At 39.2% G+C, this 17,612-nt stretch overlaps 1 protein-coding gene across 3 annotated transcripts in view; it reads left to right on the top strand.

The window, feature by feature from the left end:
- The window catches only part of FILIP1 (filamin A interacting protein 1), a 172,290-nt gene that overhangs the window by 143,907 nt on the left and 10,771 nt on the right, over positions 1-17,612 (top strand). The window contains exons 5-7 of one of the 3 annotated variants that reach the window (XM_023754287.1): positions 5,794-8,599; positions 11,725-11,782; positions 12,204-12,549. In XM_023754287.1, the coding sequence (XP_023610055.1) occupies positions 5,794-8,599; positions 11,725-11,782; positions 12,204-12,223 (2,884 nt within the window). In that variant the 3' untranslated portion in view covers positions 12,224-12,549. Of the gene's footprint in view, positions 1-5,793; positions 8,600-11,724; positions 12,550-17,612 lie in introns of those variants that run through there. The other 2 variants (XM_006089339.3, XM_006089338.3) reach the window with 2 other exon arrangements.

Raw genomic sequence — 17,612 nt, 5'->3', positions numbered from 1 at the left:
TGATTCCTGGCCAAGGGCACGTACCTGGGTTGCATGTTTGATCCCCAGCCCAGGTCAGGGTACAGGAGGCAACCAATCAATCTGTATCTTTCACATTGATGTTTCTCTCTCTCTCTCTCTCTCTCTCTTCCTTCCCCCTCTAAAAAACAAAATCAATGGGGAAAATATCCTGCATTGAGAATTAACAACAAAAATTAAGAAAATAGTATAATGAACCCTCATATAATGAACCATCACTTAATTTTTATAATTAATCAATTCATGACCAGTCTGATTTCACCTGTCCCCACTCCCCTGGATTATTTTGATATAAATTCCATACATATAATTTTATTCAGAAATATTTCAATATGTATTTCTAAAAAATAAGGATTTTAAAAATATATTACCAAATTCTTTATCACACCTAAAATTTAATAATAATTTTTAACATAATTTTTCCAACTGTCTCATTTAAAAAATATTTGAATAAGAATCCAAATAGATTATAGTTGGTAGATATGTTTTCTAAATTTCTTTTAGTCTAATTTTTCCTCCCCCACTCTTTTTTCTTGCAGTCTATTTATTGGGAAAAACCACACAACTAGTTTTCTTTTTTATCCTATATAGTTCCCCACATTTTGTGGGGGTTTTTTTCTGATTGTGTCATCACAATGTCATTTAGTATGTTTCTTGCCCTTGTCTTTCTTATAAAGTAGTAATTAGTTATAGGAGCTTGATCTGGTTTTGGTTTAATTTTTTTGGTAAGACTATTTCTTGGGTGGAAGTATGTAATATGTATACAATGTCTGGCTATTTCTCTTTTGGGAGACATTGCCTATATGCATTAGTATTTCATTGGGGACTGTACAATGGTAGTATTCAATATTTACATTTTTATTTATTATAGTGGCATTCTATGATTATTTATAAACTGGGCTATTTCAAAAAAAACCCAAAGAGCTTTAAAGTTAAGTGGGAATATGCTGATCTCATATATATATCTATATGATTTCAACTATATATAAAAGGTTAAAATGTTGATCCTGCCCTATCTCTTTATTGTATCTATTTTCCTATATCTCCTCCCTTTAACAGTTAAGATCTCAAATAATTAGTCTAAGATATTTGTCTCCATTTTTTTTCTCTTGGGTTTTTGTCAGCTAAAGCTTTAATCTGTATATTGTTCCCTAACTCCACTGAAATTACTCATAATGACGGACTGATGATATACATACTGACAAGTCCAATAGAAAAAAAAGTTTTTAAAATTTGAATCTAAGTGAAAACAATGGATATTTTTCTGATCGCTCACCTGATCACTCCAGAGTGTTTGGCATCAGGGACCCTGCCTGTTCCTTATGCTTCTCTCTGCCCTCTTGGCGTCTGGAATGAATACACTGTTGCTTGTCTCTCTGGCTATCCCTGCTCAGGCTCTCTCATTGAGTTCTCTGTGTTTTTTCATCTCATATCTTTTTTCTGTTCTTACTCCTTTTCCTCCCTATGTCTACACATCTCCTACTTACCTCTTCCTTTCTTGTGGCTTTAGATGGCACCAGTCCCTGGAGACTCTCCCTGGGTGTTTCCTGAACACCAGGCCTACCAATAAGAATTTCACATGTAGATTCTCAGGAACCTCAAGTCATTGTACTTTTCCGGAACACCGTGACCTTCCCCTCCAAGTGTGTTTCCCTTATATTATCCTATATTTGATAAGCATCAAATTAATTACCCTAGCCAGAAGCTGAAGAGTCTGTCCAAATTTCAACCTCTTCATCCTCACTCAATCTTATCACCAAACCCTATGACTTCTGGTTCCTAAAAATCACCATGTATACCCCCTTCTCTCGTTTTTCAATGACAAGATTTTAGTTTATTTAGGCAAAGTATTTTTATTTTTAATTTTATTTTCATCACCATTTATTCCCCGAAACCCTTCCCACCTCCACAGGCCCTCCCCAAATCACCACACTAATGTCAATGAGTTCTTTTTCCCCCTCAATTCCTTGACCCTCCACACAGCAGACCCCCACCTTTGACAGCTGTCAGTCTGCTCTCTATCTATAAGTCTGTCTCTATTTTGCTTGTTAGTTCATTAGATTCCACATATGAGTGAAATCATATGGTACTTGTCTTTCTCTGACTTGAAGGTAGAGTAGACAAGATCTGCTAAATAACTGAATGGGGGGATGTGAGAGGAGAGGACTCAAATATGTCTAGATTTTGGGCCCCAGTATCTGGAAGAATTTGGTTGTAGTTGATTGACATGAGGAAGATGTGGTCAAAACAGGTTCTTGGGGAGGATTAGGAGCTCAGAAGAGAGAAGGAATAACAGCCCAGTGGGTTCATAGCTAATTGAATGACAATGTCCATGCTACTGAATAGGTTGGTGCCAGCAGGAGGGAGATCTTGAGAGTGTTTGGAGGCCTCTGTGCACTGACCTGCCTTTTTTGTTAGTGATTACAGTCATTTTGCGATTGACACAATGCTTGAATGCTTTAACATATCAGATATAAGCTGACCTATTGGGTGACAAGACAGAGTCCAAGGAGGACCTTGACAATTCCATAAGGATAGAATGAATCAAGCAGGATAAAGTTTAACCTAAATAAACACAAAGTCTTACAAATTTGATCTGTTCCAGCAATATCTCTTTGAGGAAGAGCATTGTTGTTAAAAGTGCATTGTTTATGGTCAAACAGATCTGGCCCAAAATCCCAACCTTCTCCTTCTTTAGTCCTGCTTCCTTGATTAAATCAACTTCCTTATTAATATAATGGCACAGTAAAATTTTCAAAAAGTTATGAAAATGAAATGAATACTAAAGTACTTAACACACTGCCTAGTACGTAATAGGTAATTGATAAATGTTTTATTATCAAAGACCTTTCTTTCTAGTCTTTTTTTAAAATTAGGTATTAGCAAATGTTGGAGTTTGTGATGGGCTTTTAAGAACCTCTTGAAATATTATTAGGGTTAGAGGTTTTCTAGTACCTGAAACATTATTTCCCCCAAACAAATTTTCTTGTGAATCTCTCCAATCCCACCTGAAAATGGTAGCCCTCTTTACCTTTCTGACTTCTGCTTTCACTTCTTTCTACCATAAGGTTAATAACCTATTTTGTATTTTAAGTCACTCTTTTATAACATTTGTTTACAACTTTCTTTATTTGATATCTTGGAATACTTTCCAGGACTTTAAAAAAATGTTTTTCTTTATTGATTAAGGTATTACATATGTGTCCTTATAGCTCCATTGCCCCCCCACCCCATTCTCCCACTCATGCCCTCACCTCCCCCTGTTGTCTGTGCAGGACTTTTTTTTATTTTATTACTTTTCTTACTATATTTTTTATGGAGATATAATTTATATTTAATAACATTCACCAATTTGAATATACGATTTGATGAGTCTTGACAAATGTATGCACCATAAACAATTAGAACATTTGTGCCTACATTTTAAAGTCTTCTAGTTGAAAACAACTGAATTCCTAATATGTTTATAAATGACACACTTGCAAGTTAAAAAATAGTTTTATTTAGGTTGAAAAGAAAAGTGAGGAATATATTTAATAGTTATTAAGAAAGGCAAGAGAATTTTGAAAAATCGATTAGATCATTTATTTGTCTTCCTTTTGTCCTCTAAATAAGATTAAATGCTTGCAGAAAATGAAGAATTTGCCAAGAATAAATTTGGTTTCAGGATACTTAGGGCTCTGCCTGTAACTGTTGATAAGAATCAGGTACTAATTCATCTTCTTAGTCTTGGTCTTCTGGTTTATTTCCTTTTTATTATAATATTTTTAGAATCAACATGTGGTTGAAGAATGGCAAGATGGACAGAGAGGAGAGTGGATAAGAGGTGATAAAACAGGGTTAGAGAGTTTCAGTGACTGGCCGGATGTAACCCAGTTAGAAAACTGGCAGAGCTAGAATTAAGATTCAGCTATACTTCAACCCCCTGCTTCCAATACCAGAGAGACATCGAATACTCAAACAAATACTTTGAGAAGTTTTAGATTTAATTTTAGAGTCGAAAGCATTGATGTTCTCAGTGAATCCCTTTCTGACAATCTGGTTTAGGTAAAGAAATTTGCAAACATCCCCTGAAGTCTCTCCTACTCTATAGTTCTGTGACATTGCTTCAGTTGTTTTGGCTTCAAATAAAAAGAGAAGATGATCAACAAAATGCCCTTTTATATATGTAAGAACCACATTTAGTGAAGCCATCACAGTATTGCTCAGGCAAGTCCATGGGATTTGAAAAATAATCTTTTTCTTCTATTTTAAGAATAAAGTCATACTGGGTTTTGGAAGTTATGTATTTAGTTAATAGACACTTAGACACAGGATATGGGTTCTAAAAATAAATACCATTAAAAAATTTTAATGACATCATCAGAACTATTTTTATAGTAATTATCTGACACTGGCTTTGATTATAAAGAGCTTCTATATGTATGTCCATTTCTTACACAATGCAATGTGAGACTATTAATTTCTTTTTACTTGGCTAACAGCTGATTAGCTATTAGTCATAAATATGAAATAAATCATTCAGAATAAATAAGGCACAAAATATATTTTTAAAAATATACTTAAGCAAGTACATGTTAGTGGTTGTTTATAACTTGCCTCTCTAATAACATAAATTACTAAAATGCATTCTTACATCCATGATGATTTTTATTTTAACTGTTTTATGGGTAGTTGTAAAAAACTATTGAAAATTGGTGCAAGTTAACTGACCAACATAAGGATGGCAAATAGGTACTCTGGCATATTTATATTTCCAGTTTTTAAAGCTATACATAAACACAATAGAGAAAATGCATTTCATACAAGTGAAACATAATAATTCCTGTGACTGCCACATATTTGTATTAAGAGTAGTTCAGATTTCCTCCCTAACCTAGCTCTCTACTTTTAAAAAAAAAACTATTTAAATAAAAAAAACTGAGAGAAAATCCTGTGCCAGTTGTGGTGTTAACAAAATCAGTTTATGTAGATGAGCTTTCTGTCAGATAGCTCATCTTGCTTTGTCCCTATCAGGTGATAGTTGCATATGAAATAAGAGAACCCAAAGGTTCTTTTCTGGGCCTTCTCTTTCATTTAAAGAAAATTTCTTAATCGTGTCAATAATAAAAATAAAGTTTTAAAAAAAGTAAGTTTCTCTTTTGAAGTCATCTTAGCAGAGGTGAGGAGCCAGGATTCTGGAACCCTACTGCCTGAGTTTGAATCCCTACTCTGCCCATTACTGACTGTGTGACCTGTGGCAGGTGCCATGTCTCGTTTTCCTTATGGGGATGATAGTAGCAGTACATGGCTCAGAGGATAAAATAATTTCTAGCACCTAGAATGCAGAAAGCACTCTGTAAACAGTCATTATTATTGCACAGGCTAAGTGTTATCAGTGATCATGGTATTGAAGTATAATACATATGCAGAAAGGCACTCATATCATAAGTGTTCAGCTTACAGAAATTTTATAAGCTGAATAACCCTGTGGTAACCAACACATAAATCATGAAACAGAAACTGTACCTCTTCATGCCCACTTCCAGTCACTACCCCTCTCTAAGGGTAACTAATATCCTGACTTCTGATTAGTTTCATTAATGGCTATTTGTTAAACTTTGATATTGCAGCAATTGATAAGGAACTTACTGTAATAGCATTTTAATTTTTATTTAACATCTAAGACAAACCTATTTGCTTTAATCTTTTAATATTTATAATAATAAGTATAATACATATAAATAGAAAATATCAAGTATAAAATATAATATTTTAATGTATTTTGTTTTATAGGTTGAAAAAGCTCCTTGAACAAGAAAAGGCTTACCAAGCCCGTAAAGAAAAGGAAAATGCTAAGAGGCTCAATAAACTAAGAGATGAGCTTGTGAAACTGAAGTCCTTTGCACTCATGCTGGTGGATGAAAGACAAATGCATATTGAGCAACTTGGCCTGCAAAGCCAGAAAGTACAGGATCTCACTCAGAAACTGAGGGAAGAAGAAGAAAAACTCAAAGCCATTACTTCCAAATCCAAAGAAGACAGGCAGAAATTGCTCAAGTTAGAAGTGGATTTCGAACACAAGGCTTCGAGGTTTTCCCAAGAGCATGAAGAGATGAATGCTAAATTGGCTAATCAAGAGTCTCACAACAGGCAACTTAGACTCAAGCTGGTTGGCTTAACGCAAAGAATTGAGGAGCTAGAAGAGACCAACAAAAATCTTCAAAAGGCAGAGGAAGAACTTCAGGAATTAAGAGATAAAATTGCCAAAGGGGAATGTGGCAACTCCAGCCTCATGGCAGAAGTGGAAAATCTACGGAAGCGCGTGCTTGAAATGGAGGGTAAAGATGAGGAGATCACTAAAACGGAATCCCAGTGCAGGGAATTGAGGAAGAAATTGCAAGAGGAAGAACATCATAGTAGGGAGCTCAAAATCGAAGTTGAGAAGTTACAGAAGAGAATGTCTGAACTGGAGAAATTGGAAGAAGCATTTAGCAAGAGTAAATCTGAATGCACCCAGCTACATTTAAATCTAGAGAAAGAAAAGAACTTAACCAAAGACCTGCTAAATGAATTGGAGGTCGTCAAGAGCCGAGTTAAAGAACTGGAATGTTCCGAAAGTAGATTGGAAAAGGCTGAATTAAGCCTAAAAGATGATCTTACAAAGTTGAAGTCATTTACTGTGATGCTGGTTGATGAAAGGAAAAATATGATGGAAAAAATAAAGCAAGAAGAGAGAAAAGTGGATGGACTCAATAAAAATTTTAAGGTGGAACAAGGAAAGGTTATGGATGTAACTGAAAAACTAATCGAAGAAAGTAAGAAGCTTTTAAAGCTGAAGTCTGAAATGGAGGAAAGAGTATACAACTTGACAAAAGAGAGGGACGAGTTAGTAGGCAAACTGAAAAGTGAAGAAGAAAAATCGTCTGAATTAAGCTGCAGTGTTAACTTATTAAAGAAGAGACTTGATGGGATAGAGGAAGTGGAGAGAGAAATAACCAGAGGAAGGTCTCGGAAAGGACCTGAGCTCACCTGCCCGGAAGACAACAAGATTAAGGAACTAACGCTTGAAATTGAGAGACTGAAGAAACGTCTCCAACAACTGGAGGTGGTCGAAGGGGATTTGATGAAGACGGAGGATGAGTATGATCAGCTGGAGCAGAAATTTAGAACTGAGCAAGATAAGGCTAATTTCCTCTCTCAGCAACTGGAGGAGATAAAGCACCAAATTGCCAAGAACAAAGCAATCGAGAAAGGTGAGGCTGTGAGCCAGGAAGCGGAGCTGAGGCACAGGTTTCGGTTGGAAGAGGCTAAAAGTCGAGACTTAAAAGCTGAAGTGCAAGCTCTTAAAGAGAAGATTCATGAATTAATGAACAAAGAAGATCAGCTTTCTCAGCTCCAAGTGGACTATTCTGTCCTTCAACAAAGATTTATGGAGGAAGAAAATAAGAACAAAAACATGGGACAGGAGGTCCTCAATCTGACCAAAGAGCTGGAGCTTTCCAAGCGTTACAGCCGAGCTCTAAGACCCAGTATGAATGGGAGAAGAATGGTAGATATTCCTGTGACCTCGACTGGAGTGCAGACTGATGCTGTCAGCAGCGAGGCAGCAGAGGAAGAAACCCCAGCAGTATTTATCCGGAAATCCTTTCAAGAAGAGAATCATATCATGAGCAACCTTCGACAGGTGGGATTGAAAAAACCTATGGAACGATCCTCTGTTCTCGACAGGTATCCTCCAGCAGCAAATGAGCTCACGATGAGAAAGTCGTGGATTCCCTGGATGAGGAAAAGGGAAAACGGGCCTTCGATTACTCCAGAGAAAGGGCCCCGAACAAATTCCAGTCCAGGGCACCCAGGAGAGCTGGTTCTTTCACCAAAGCAGGGCCAGCCCCTGCATATTCGTGTGACACCAGACCACGAGAACAGTACTGCGACGTTGGAGATAACAAGCCCTACATCCGAAGAATTTTTCTCTAGTACCACTGTCATTCCTACATTAGGGAATCAGAAGCCAAGGATAACCATTATTCCATCACCAAATGTTATGTCTCAAAAAACAAAAAGTGGAGACGGTATTCTCGGCCCAGAACGAGCCATGTCCCCGGTCACAATTACCACATATTCCAGAGAGAAAACCCCGGACAGTGGAAGAGGCGCATTTGCGGACAGGCCCACATCCCCCATTCAGATAATGACAGTGTCTACATCAGCTGCCCCGGCTGAGATTGCAGTCTCTCCCGACGCCCAGGAAATGTCCATGGGAAGGACTGTCCTCAAAGTCACCCCAGAAAAACAGACTGTTCCAACGCCACTACGGAAATACAACTCCAATGCCAATATCATAACCACAGAGGACAATAAAATCCACATTCATTTAGGTTCTCAGTTTAAACGGTCCCCTGGGGCTTCGGCAGAAGGAGCAAGTCCAGTTATCACTGTGCGACCTGTCAGCGTGACAGCGGAAAAGGAGGTCTCCACCGGCACTGTCCTCCGCTCTCCCAGGAACCACCTCTCCTCACGGCCTGGTGCAAGCAAAGTGACAAGCACCATCACCATCACCCCAGTCACAACCTCCTCCACTCGAGGAACCCAGTCAGTGGTGAGTGGAAGAGGTTCTAAGGTGCAGGGCGAGGGAGGGAGGAAGAAGTGAGGAGTGAGAATAACCCAACGCCCCAAATAAAGCAAAGGCAAATGCCTCTCGCGCCACCTGAACCCACTGGCAGATGTTTCCTAGAGGACTAGGTACACCAGAAAATAGAAATAAAAAGTGGCCTAATATTTTAATAAATTGAGCTTATTTTTTCTATCTTCACCTGAGGATATGTTTATTGATTTTAGAGAAACAGGAAAGGAGAGAGACAGACAGAGAGAGAAACATTGAACGGTTGCCTCCCATATGTCCCCCAACCGTGATTGAACCCACAACCTAGGTATGTGCCCTGACTAGCAATCAAACCCACCACCTTCTGGTGTACAGGACAGTGCTCCAACCAACTGAGCCACTAGGCTGGACATGAGCTAATTTTGAGGGGAAATTTTTTTCGTGTAAATGATGGAGACACCCCCCCCCCCAATACTTTCAAAGATGGCCTCTTTGCAATGTCAGCATACAGTGATAATGTTTAAAATTTGATTTTTTTATGTTTAAAATACTTTTTAAAATGGAGACTGGGGGAAAACGGTGAAATAGGCAAGAAAAATTTAAGCTGTTCCCAGGTTATATTTCTATAAGCTACACTATTCAATATGTGATTATGTATGATCATAGTCATACTTTCTTCCAAAAAATGATATTGAAAGATTTTAATATTTAAAAAAAATTTGAAGTAAAATAGAAGTGAGTTTATATGTCTACATACTATATTTTATTAATAGTATCTTGCAGAGAGCAGGTGCTTCACAAATATTACTTAACAACCAGCTGGAAGGCTAAATGAATGATAATAAAAAAAGTGTGTCCAAAGTATAAAATCCAGAACTTAAAAATAAGTTCTAGTTTTGAAAATGCTTTCAGCGACTGTCTTCATTTATTGGGGACAAATTGGTAAATGAAATTATAGAAGATCATGTACTACTTAGATATTAATTTAAGCAAACTAGAAATTATGATTCCTAGACTCTGAGCAAATTCTGCAACATATATTGGAAACTCTTAAGAAAGCTATTTACTTAAGTATAGAAGTTATGGCTTATTTTCCCATATCTTCAATACAATTTACTATTAATTCTCTGTGTACAAAGATAGACTCAAGACAGAGTTCAATATGTGAATCAGTAATTGCTTTGCCAGCAAAGCTTTTTATTACGAGCTCTATAGGAGCTGAATAGCATTCAGAATTGCTCGTCCTTCTCAAAATTCAATATTGCTTTTTGGGCAATACAGAGCATAGCTTGAATTTTTATAAAGAGACAATGGAAGTGTAATTGAGAGCAGGTTTCTCTGCTGGAACATCTTATTCTCATTTTAAGGGTCAGATCAAGATGGCCTTACCTTCTTCTGTAGCAACATCTGTGACGACCAATTAAACCCCGTAGACAAATAGGATTTCAAAACAGCTAAGATTTCTAAGGCCTGAATAATGGCCCACCTACTTCAGGTATATCTGATCCCATTAAAGTAAGAACAAGAAGTTTGGGAAATCAAATAGTGAGGCTAGTTTATTTGTTCATTTATTATTGAAGTATTGAATTAATTGCGTACTAGCTACAGTTTAGCCACTGGGTTAGGTGCTGACTGCAAAGAGGACCTTTAGAAGCTCTCGGCTTAGTGGGAGAGTCAGGACTGGAACCTACCTTCTGGTTCTCTGGTAGAAGTACGCACACAGGAAGCACTAGAGGCTTCCCAGAGGAGGAGGTTTTCACAGACAAGGATTTTCAGGAAGGGAAGGTGCAGGGAGAGAGAACAGCATGTGCAAAGGTATGGCAGTGTGGAGGAGCCTGCGGTGTTCGGGGAAGGGCGAGCAGTCCCACTGTGCAGCAGCAGTGAGGCCTGGCGACAGAATGCAAGGAGACAAACTGGGGGCAGATGGTGAAGAGAGGAGGTGCAGGTCTTACTATGAAATTTGGGTTTAATCTCATAGAGTCGATAAAGGGTGTTGAAAGGGTAAAGATGATTTGAAAACATTACACTATTTATGTTTTAGAAAGATATGTGTATAAAACAGTTTAAAGGATAAATTGGAGGGGACAGAGGCTGAGGGCAGAGACACCGTGGCAATTCTCTAGGCTAGAGATGGTGTAGGCTTGAGCTATGGCAGGGAAATGAGGGCAGAGCTATATTGGAGACGGAATTGAAGATTTCATGATAAATTGAGTATGAAGGACGGCTCTGAGGTTTCTGGCTTGGATGTATGGGTGGATAGGATAAGAAACATAGGAAGACTACTGTCTGGAGGAGAAGATAAGTAATGTTTGGGGGGTGTTATATTTGAGATGCCTGAGGGACACTGGAAATGTTTAGCGAAGTAGTTGGAAACCTGGATCTGTTTTAAGGGGAGCATTGAAGGCTTACGGTCTGGAACTTGTCAACACCTGGAGTGATAACTGAGGTGATTTTCAGCGTGAAAGCAAAAAATTAAAAGAGGGCTAAGGATGGAATATGGCGATGCCCACATTTTGCAGGCAGCCAAGCTGGAACAAGGAGCCAAGCCAGCAAGAGATTAAAAAACAGTCATCACAACCGGATGTGATGGGTGAGAATCAAGTAACAAATTATGGCAAGAGAGTTTTAGAAGCACTTCAAGAAAGAGGGTGTGGTCATCAGTGACAGTAAAAAATGAGAAGAGTCTGAAATCTTAGGAGGTAAAAGGAGAGCTGGCTAGTTAAAGAAAGGGGAGGAGCCCTAGCTGGTTTGGCTTAGTGGATACAGTGTTGGCCTGAAGATTGAAGAAAGTGGAGGTAATTTGGGGGGACAGTACAACTAAAACTGCCGGAGTTTATGCCAGGCCTGTATTTTCTCTGTGAAATAGGAGGCAAGGTCATCTTCAGTAAGGGTAGAGGAGATAGGGTAGGAGCTTGAGAAGAGAAGGAAGTTAGGCATAGATACTTCAGGAGAGAACAGGAGGCAATCAGAGTGGATTAGATACTGACTCCAAGTTTCTAACGATAATTTAGCTTGGGGAGGGGTTATCTGTGGCAAGAGTCCTGCTCTCGTTCAGAGCGAGCACATCCAGGGGGAAACTCACCACCATCTCCTTTGTGTTTCTGTGTTTTTGTCTTTTACAGTCAGGACAAGACGGGTCATCCCAGCGGCCTACACCCACCCGCATTCCTATGTCAAAAGGTATGAAAGCAGGAAAGCCAGTAGTGGCAGCCCCAGGAGCAGGAAATCTGACCAAATTCGAGCCTCGAGCTGAGACTCAGTCTATGAAAATAGAGCTGAAGAAATCTGCAGCCGGCAGCGCTACCTCTCTTGGAGGGGGGAAGGGCTGAGGGCAGTGGCTGAGGGGGTATGTTGTGCAGATGCTACTGCTACGGTGAAAACAAACCTTCGTCCGTTCGTGCCAATTCTTTACATGTACTAATTTAAGTTTTAAATACCTTGTTTATAAAGTAATCTACTAATAGCCATATGTCTTTCCTATTTTGTAAATTTGTTTTGATGCTGGGGAACTAACCAACAAAACTACTGTTTGCCGTGTGCTTGGTGGAGGAAGCTGGGCCTGAGGCTGGAGCTTGACATCTGGTCCCCGTTTTGCTTCTAGAAAATGGATCCATCAACTAACCCATCTGAACCTCAGGTTCTTTATCAGTGAGATATGGGTGCTGAATAAACTCCTCTTCAAAGCCTGCTCCCATATTTCTTGATGGTAAATCACATTTAATAGCCTTGTTCCACAGTAATTGATTTTTCAAAAATTCTATTATGAAATAGGAAGTAGTTTAATGATTGCCATTTGCCTCTGTCAAATCCCAAATTTGCTTCTTGTGCTGGAACATCTAGTTATCACAGGGTCTGGAGCTCTAAAGTTTTGCCAAAACAAAAGCCTCTGATTTCAGGAAATAATTTGAATGTGAAATAAAATGGAAATGAAATATGGAGTCCTAAAACAGAGTTTTACTTATTTGTGTGTGTCTGTGTGTATGGTAGATAGAGGTTTTGGCCATCTCAAAAACATTCCCAGAGTTTCATAGACAATAATTTTAGAGCCATTAATGTCATACTCTTGTTCTATTCAAGTGCGCAATTGATTTAAATCCTGGAGCGGTTTGAATAGAGCCACCAAATGGCCCCTTATGGCTCAATAGAGGTTGTAATGGGTAGGAAATAGCAGGAAGTAAATTCTGATATGTTAATGCCAAGAAAAAACATGACATCATACAGACCTTAATTGAATTGAATATTTTCCTCAGTTAACTGTGAACTTTATTTGCAAATATAAAATCAGTTCATGATTGTGTGTGTGTGTGTGTGTGTGTGTGTGTGTGTGTGTTGTAGAGAATGGGATTATTATTCCTGTCATTTTTACTTGTGTTTGTATCATTTTCATTAATTTTAAGCATGGTTTAATCAGCATGAAGCAGTGTGTGAATGCAAAATGCCAGGTGTCTTTGTGGGGAGACTAACCATGTTAAAGTAGACACGGCTTCATAGTCAAATAACCACAAATGAGCTCAAGGCTAACAACCTGCAGCATAGGATACGAGGTCTTACGTAGGCAGCAGATTTGTCAAGATTTTTGATTCAATGGGGGGAAGATAAAAAAGAACAGATGATTGGTTTTTAGCCCTTGATTCATCATCCTTCGTGATAAATAGTCTCTTCTCAAAGTTCTTTTCACACCAGATTTCCTATCCCTTACAGAACTTGGACTTGAATTACACACGATGGTGGTAGATGCCTCACGGTATTTACATTCACTTTAATCTGATCTCTGTTGCCTACAGCTCATCCGTTCTCAGCATATATATTTTAAAATGGTGAGCAACCATGAGAGACATGCCATAATAATGGGATTTCAAGGTAGAAAAGCAGAAAGACTGAGAATGAAGATTTTATGAAATATGACTTTGAACAAGTTTAAATAAGAGATCTTTCCATTTTGAATACTGCCTTGTATTTTTTTTAAAGGGAATTTCCCCCCTTTTGTAAAGTGGACACAATCCTTTTCAAAATCAAGGACATTCTATGGCATTTAGGGTATTTATTGCTACTGTACCATAACATACTGTGTTTAAGCAACTGAAGGTGTCAAAAGTATGAAACACTGCATTCCTTTTGACTTTACCTGCCATTTTTCCGTGACTTTTATCATAATCTTATTGTCCCTGTTGCTGTTTTTGCTTTTACCTGCTCACATCATGCTTACGTCGTTTCTGCCTGGAAGGCCATACCAGCTGCAGGGAGAGCACTCCAAAAGGCTTAGCCGTGCATGTACAGGATGTTTATACATCTGGACCTTGGAACAGAGCCACCTGCAAAGTACAACTACTAAGAAAACTTGGCAGAACAACACATATTCACTTTTCAGAAATGATAAAGAGCAACTGCCATGGCAGTTTTTCTTTGTGATTTTAGAATCAACTCTACATTTATTGGATAACTTTGTTCTAAACCACATATCAGAAATGAAATCCACTGGGGACAGGAGGTGGAGGATTAAAAGCACTCCAACTCCAGCTTCCATTCGTGAGTATAATGTTTTTAAGATGCAGTTGAATGTGCTTTTATAAGAGTGAATGGGATGAAAAGGTTAGAGTCGTTTCCCTGTCCTGGAACATAGCATTGTGTAGTAAAATAAAAGGGGTCTCACCAGAGCTGCTGTGTATAGCTGCTGCTCAGTCCCTCCCTGGGGGAGGAGTGTCATTTCCACAGATTTCAATGTGATGGTGCCCCCCAGAGGACGTGCAGGGCTCCACCTTCACAGGGACAGAGGAGGCCCTGGTATTCCCTTCCAGAGAATAATTATGTGCTGACAAGTAGCATGCATGATGGTCAGTACAAACGTTTCTATATGGGACGTGGCCCTAAGGGTATTTATTATTTCTTGAAAATGACCTTCCTAAGTCACCTGCTTAATTGGAGTCATTCAGTTGCTACTGCATTTTTATCAGATTTTCATTGAGGACAAGTTAATGCATGACAGTGGGCTTGCTAGAGATTTTAGTGTCTTCATTAAGGGTACGGTATTAAGGTCTCTTATTGAATATCTTCAGGAAGAGAGTGAAGAAATAGCTTTGATGTGCCATGTGGGAAGAGTATAATTTCAGGGAAATAAACATGTCCAAGAATGTAAAATGCAGAGATTTGAATTTCTCATTCCTTCATAGCTTTAGAATACTAGGGAAAGAGTGAGACTTTCCTGATTGGAAACCCCCAGGGATATTAGATAGGAAGAGCACCTTTATGTGGGAGGACAGAGGACAGAGAGAGAAAGGAAGCGGCAGCAAGATGGCCACAGAGATGGTTTCCCAGTAAACAAAGATGTTTGATTCCAAAATTTCTTCAACCCAGATGAAGGCTAGTGTTTACTATCTACCTCCTCCTCCAGGGTCTCCTCATTAGTTAGCTCCTCAATCTCTGCTCTTTCAACTTCTCCTTTTCAGTTGTTACCTCCACACCGGATATAAATATGCTCTGGTCCCTTTTATTTTATAACAATTCTTTCTTCAGCTGTGCAGTCCTCTACAGCTACTGCCCTGTCTCCCTCCTGCCAAGTTAAGCCATTGACAGACACTCAAACTGTAATGCCTCCATTTCCATACTTTCCATTTATCTTGAATTACTTTTTATTACTGTTAATTTGTATCCATAGTTAAAATATCAGCCAGTGGTCAAAGATCATGAAAACATTTGTTCCTTACCTTACTGTCCTTTTCCCTAAGTTGTGCCCCCTGGAGAAAATAATTTCTAACTCTTAGATGTTTCTCCGGATTACTAAATAATATACTTGTACTCTGGCTTTTTATTCATCAATTTTAGATATTAATTTTTGTCTTCCCATTATTGTCTTGATGGTTGAGGATTTAATCCTCTCACATGTCCTGTCTTTCCCCTTTTCCCATCCTCCCAATATGATTATATCATAGTGGTTTTTTTCTGATCCTCACCCGAGGATGTTTTCATTGATTTTTAGAGAGAAAGGAAGAGAGAGAGAGAAAGAGAGAAACATTGATCTGAGAGAGAAACATTGATTGGTTGCTTCTTGTACATGCCCCAACTGGGGAATCGAACCCACAACATAGTTGTGTGCCCAGACTGGGAATCAAACCTACAACCTTTTTTGGTGTATGGGACAATGCTCCAACCAACTGAGCCAACCAGCCAGGGCCACACATTTTAAAAAATAAATCACCAGTCAGCATTTGTATGTTATATATTAATATGTTTCTGGTATAAATTTAAATATTGTTTCTTGCTGAGTCAAGTAGTACACTATGACTATTTTCTTCTTATCTCTTTCCCCTTTCAAATGAATAATTGCTTAATTTTTCATCTGCTTGGTTTTCCATGTATCCATCTTTACTTTTTCCAAACGCTCCAATAGGTCTGCCAAACACCCACCAAACCTTGAAACACATCAGTTTCACGTTTTTTGCTGGAGGCCTTCCTAGTTCAGTCCTCTGCTTCCCTACTTACTCTGGACTGCTTGTCTTCTAGGCCTGCTGCAAGCTGTCCTGCGTTCCTTTTGCCATGTTAAACCCTCTGTTTTCTGGATTTCTTATCGTCTACTACTTCCTTTGCTTAATTCTTTCTTCCTTTCTCCCTCCCTCCCTCCCTCCCTCCCTCCCTCCCTCCCTCCCTCCCTTCCTTCCTTCCTTCCTTCCTTCCTTCCTTCCTTTCTTCCTTCCTTCCTTCCCTCCACCTCCTCCTCCTCCTCCTTCTCCTTCTCCTTCTTTTCCTTCTTCTGTCTGTCTGTCTGTCTGTCTGCCTGTCTATTTTTTGGAGTATACCTCCCAATAGTTTCTACAGAGAAAAATCCTCTCTGGGAATAGGTCAGGAGAGGGGATATGGAGAGTCTCATAGTTCATTGTGTCAACTTTTCCACTCCCCTGTATTCAGTCTGTGCTGCTAATTCTTTATGTAGGTCCAGAACTTCTTAGGTTGGTTTTTCAGAAAATAAATTTCTAGTCTCTGGAAAGGGTGAAAACAGAATGAGGTTATGCTCTTTTTCCTCTGTGACCAAGATATCTAATCTCCTCTGGTTTTCCTTTGACCTCTCTGGCTGCTTGGCCTCAGTCTCCCTTGATGGCTCCTCGTTTTATGCTTACATCTTAAGGATTGTTGTTCTCTTGTCTCTATCAAAAGCAATTTTCCTACACTACATGCTAGTCCTTGTTATTTTATGCACTCCCATGGCTTCAGCTATCACCTATATGCTGAAAACTACCAAGCCGCTATCTCCAACTCAGCTTGTCTCAAAGCAGTCTCAACACCTTCTCCACCCCTCTTCCAAGTCTTCTCTTATTATTCTCCACATCAGCAGGGATGTCCTGATCCACCTAATGACCCAAGCTAGCAACCTGGGAGCTATTTGAGGCTCCCCTGTTGTCCTCACCCATCAAATAGACTCATTCAGCAAGTCTCTCATATTCTACCCCCTAACACCTCCGGCACCTGAACCCACATCTCCATTTCTCCCACCACTGCCTGAGTTGCAGTTTTAATTCTCATCTGAATAGTTCTTTTTTATGTTTTGAGCCTTTATTATGGGCTACTTGTACATTTAAAAAATCTTTATTGTTGAGAGTATTACAGATGTCCCCCTTTTTCTCCCCCTGCCCTCCTCCGATTCCTGCCCTGCCCCAGGCCTTCACCACTCTATTGTCTGTGTCCATAGGTAATGCATATAAATTATTTGCTTAATCTCTTCCTGCCCCCTACCCTCCTTCCCTCTGAGATTCCTCAGTCTGAATTGTTCTGATTCTCTCGTAACTGGCTTCATAGTCTCCAGCCAGAAAACTCTCTGCTTCATTTTCCATTTTGTTTTCCAAAGTTCAAGTTGGTCATATCACACTTCTATTTGAAAACCCGGTAAAGGTTCATCATCACCTGTAGAATACAATGCCAACTCCTTGGTATGGCACTCCGGGCTCTTTGTGACCTAGCTCTCTACCTCAGTCTTCTGAGCATCCCTCCCTTTCCCTTGTCCGGACTCCTGCCGCCCATGCCT

The sequence above is a fragment of the Myotis lucifugus genome, unplaced genomic scaffold, assembly GCF_000147115.1.
Source record: "Myotis lucifugus unplaced genomic scaffold, Myoluc2.0 scaffold_59, whole genome shotgun sequence".
NCBI lineage: Eukaryota > Metazoa > Chordata > Mammalia > Chiroptera > Vespertilionidae > Myotis > Myotis lucifugus.
The sequence above is the reverse complement of the archived record's forward strand: the minus strand, read 5'-3'. Positions and strand labels throughout refer to the sequence as shown.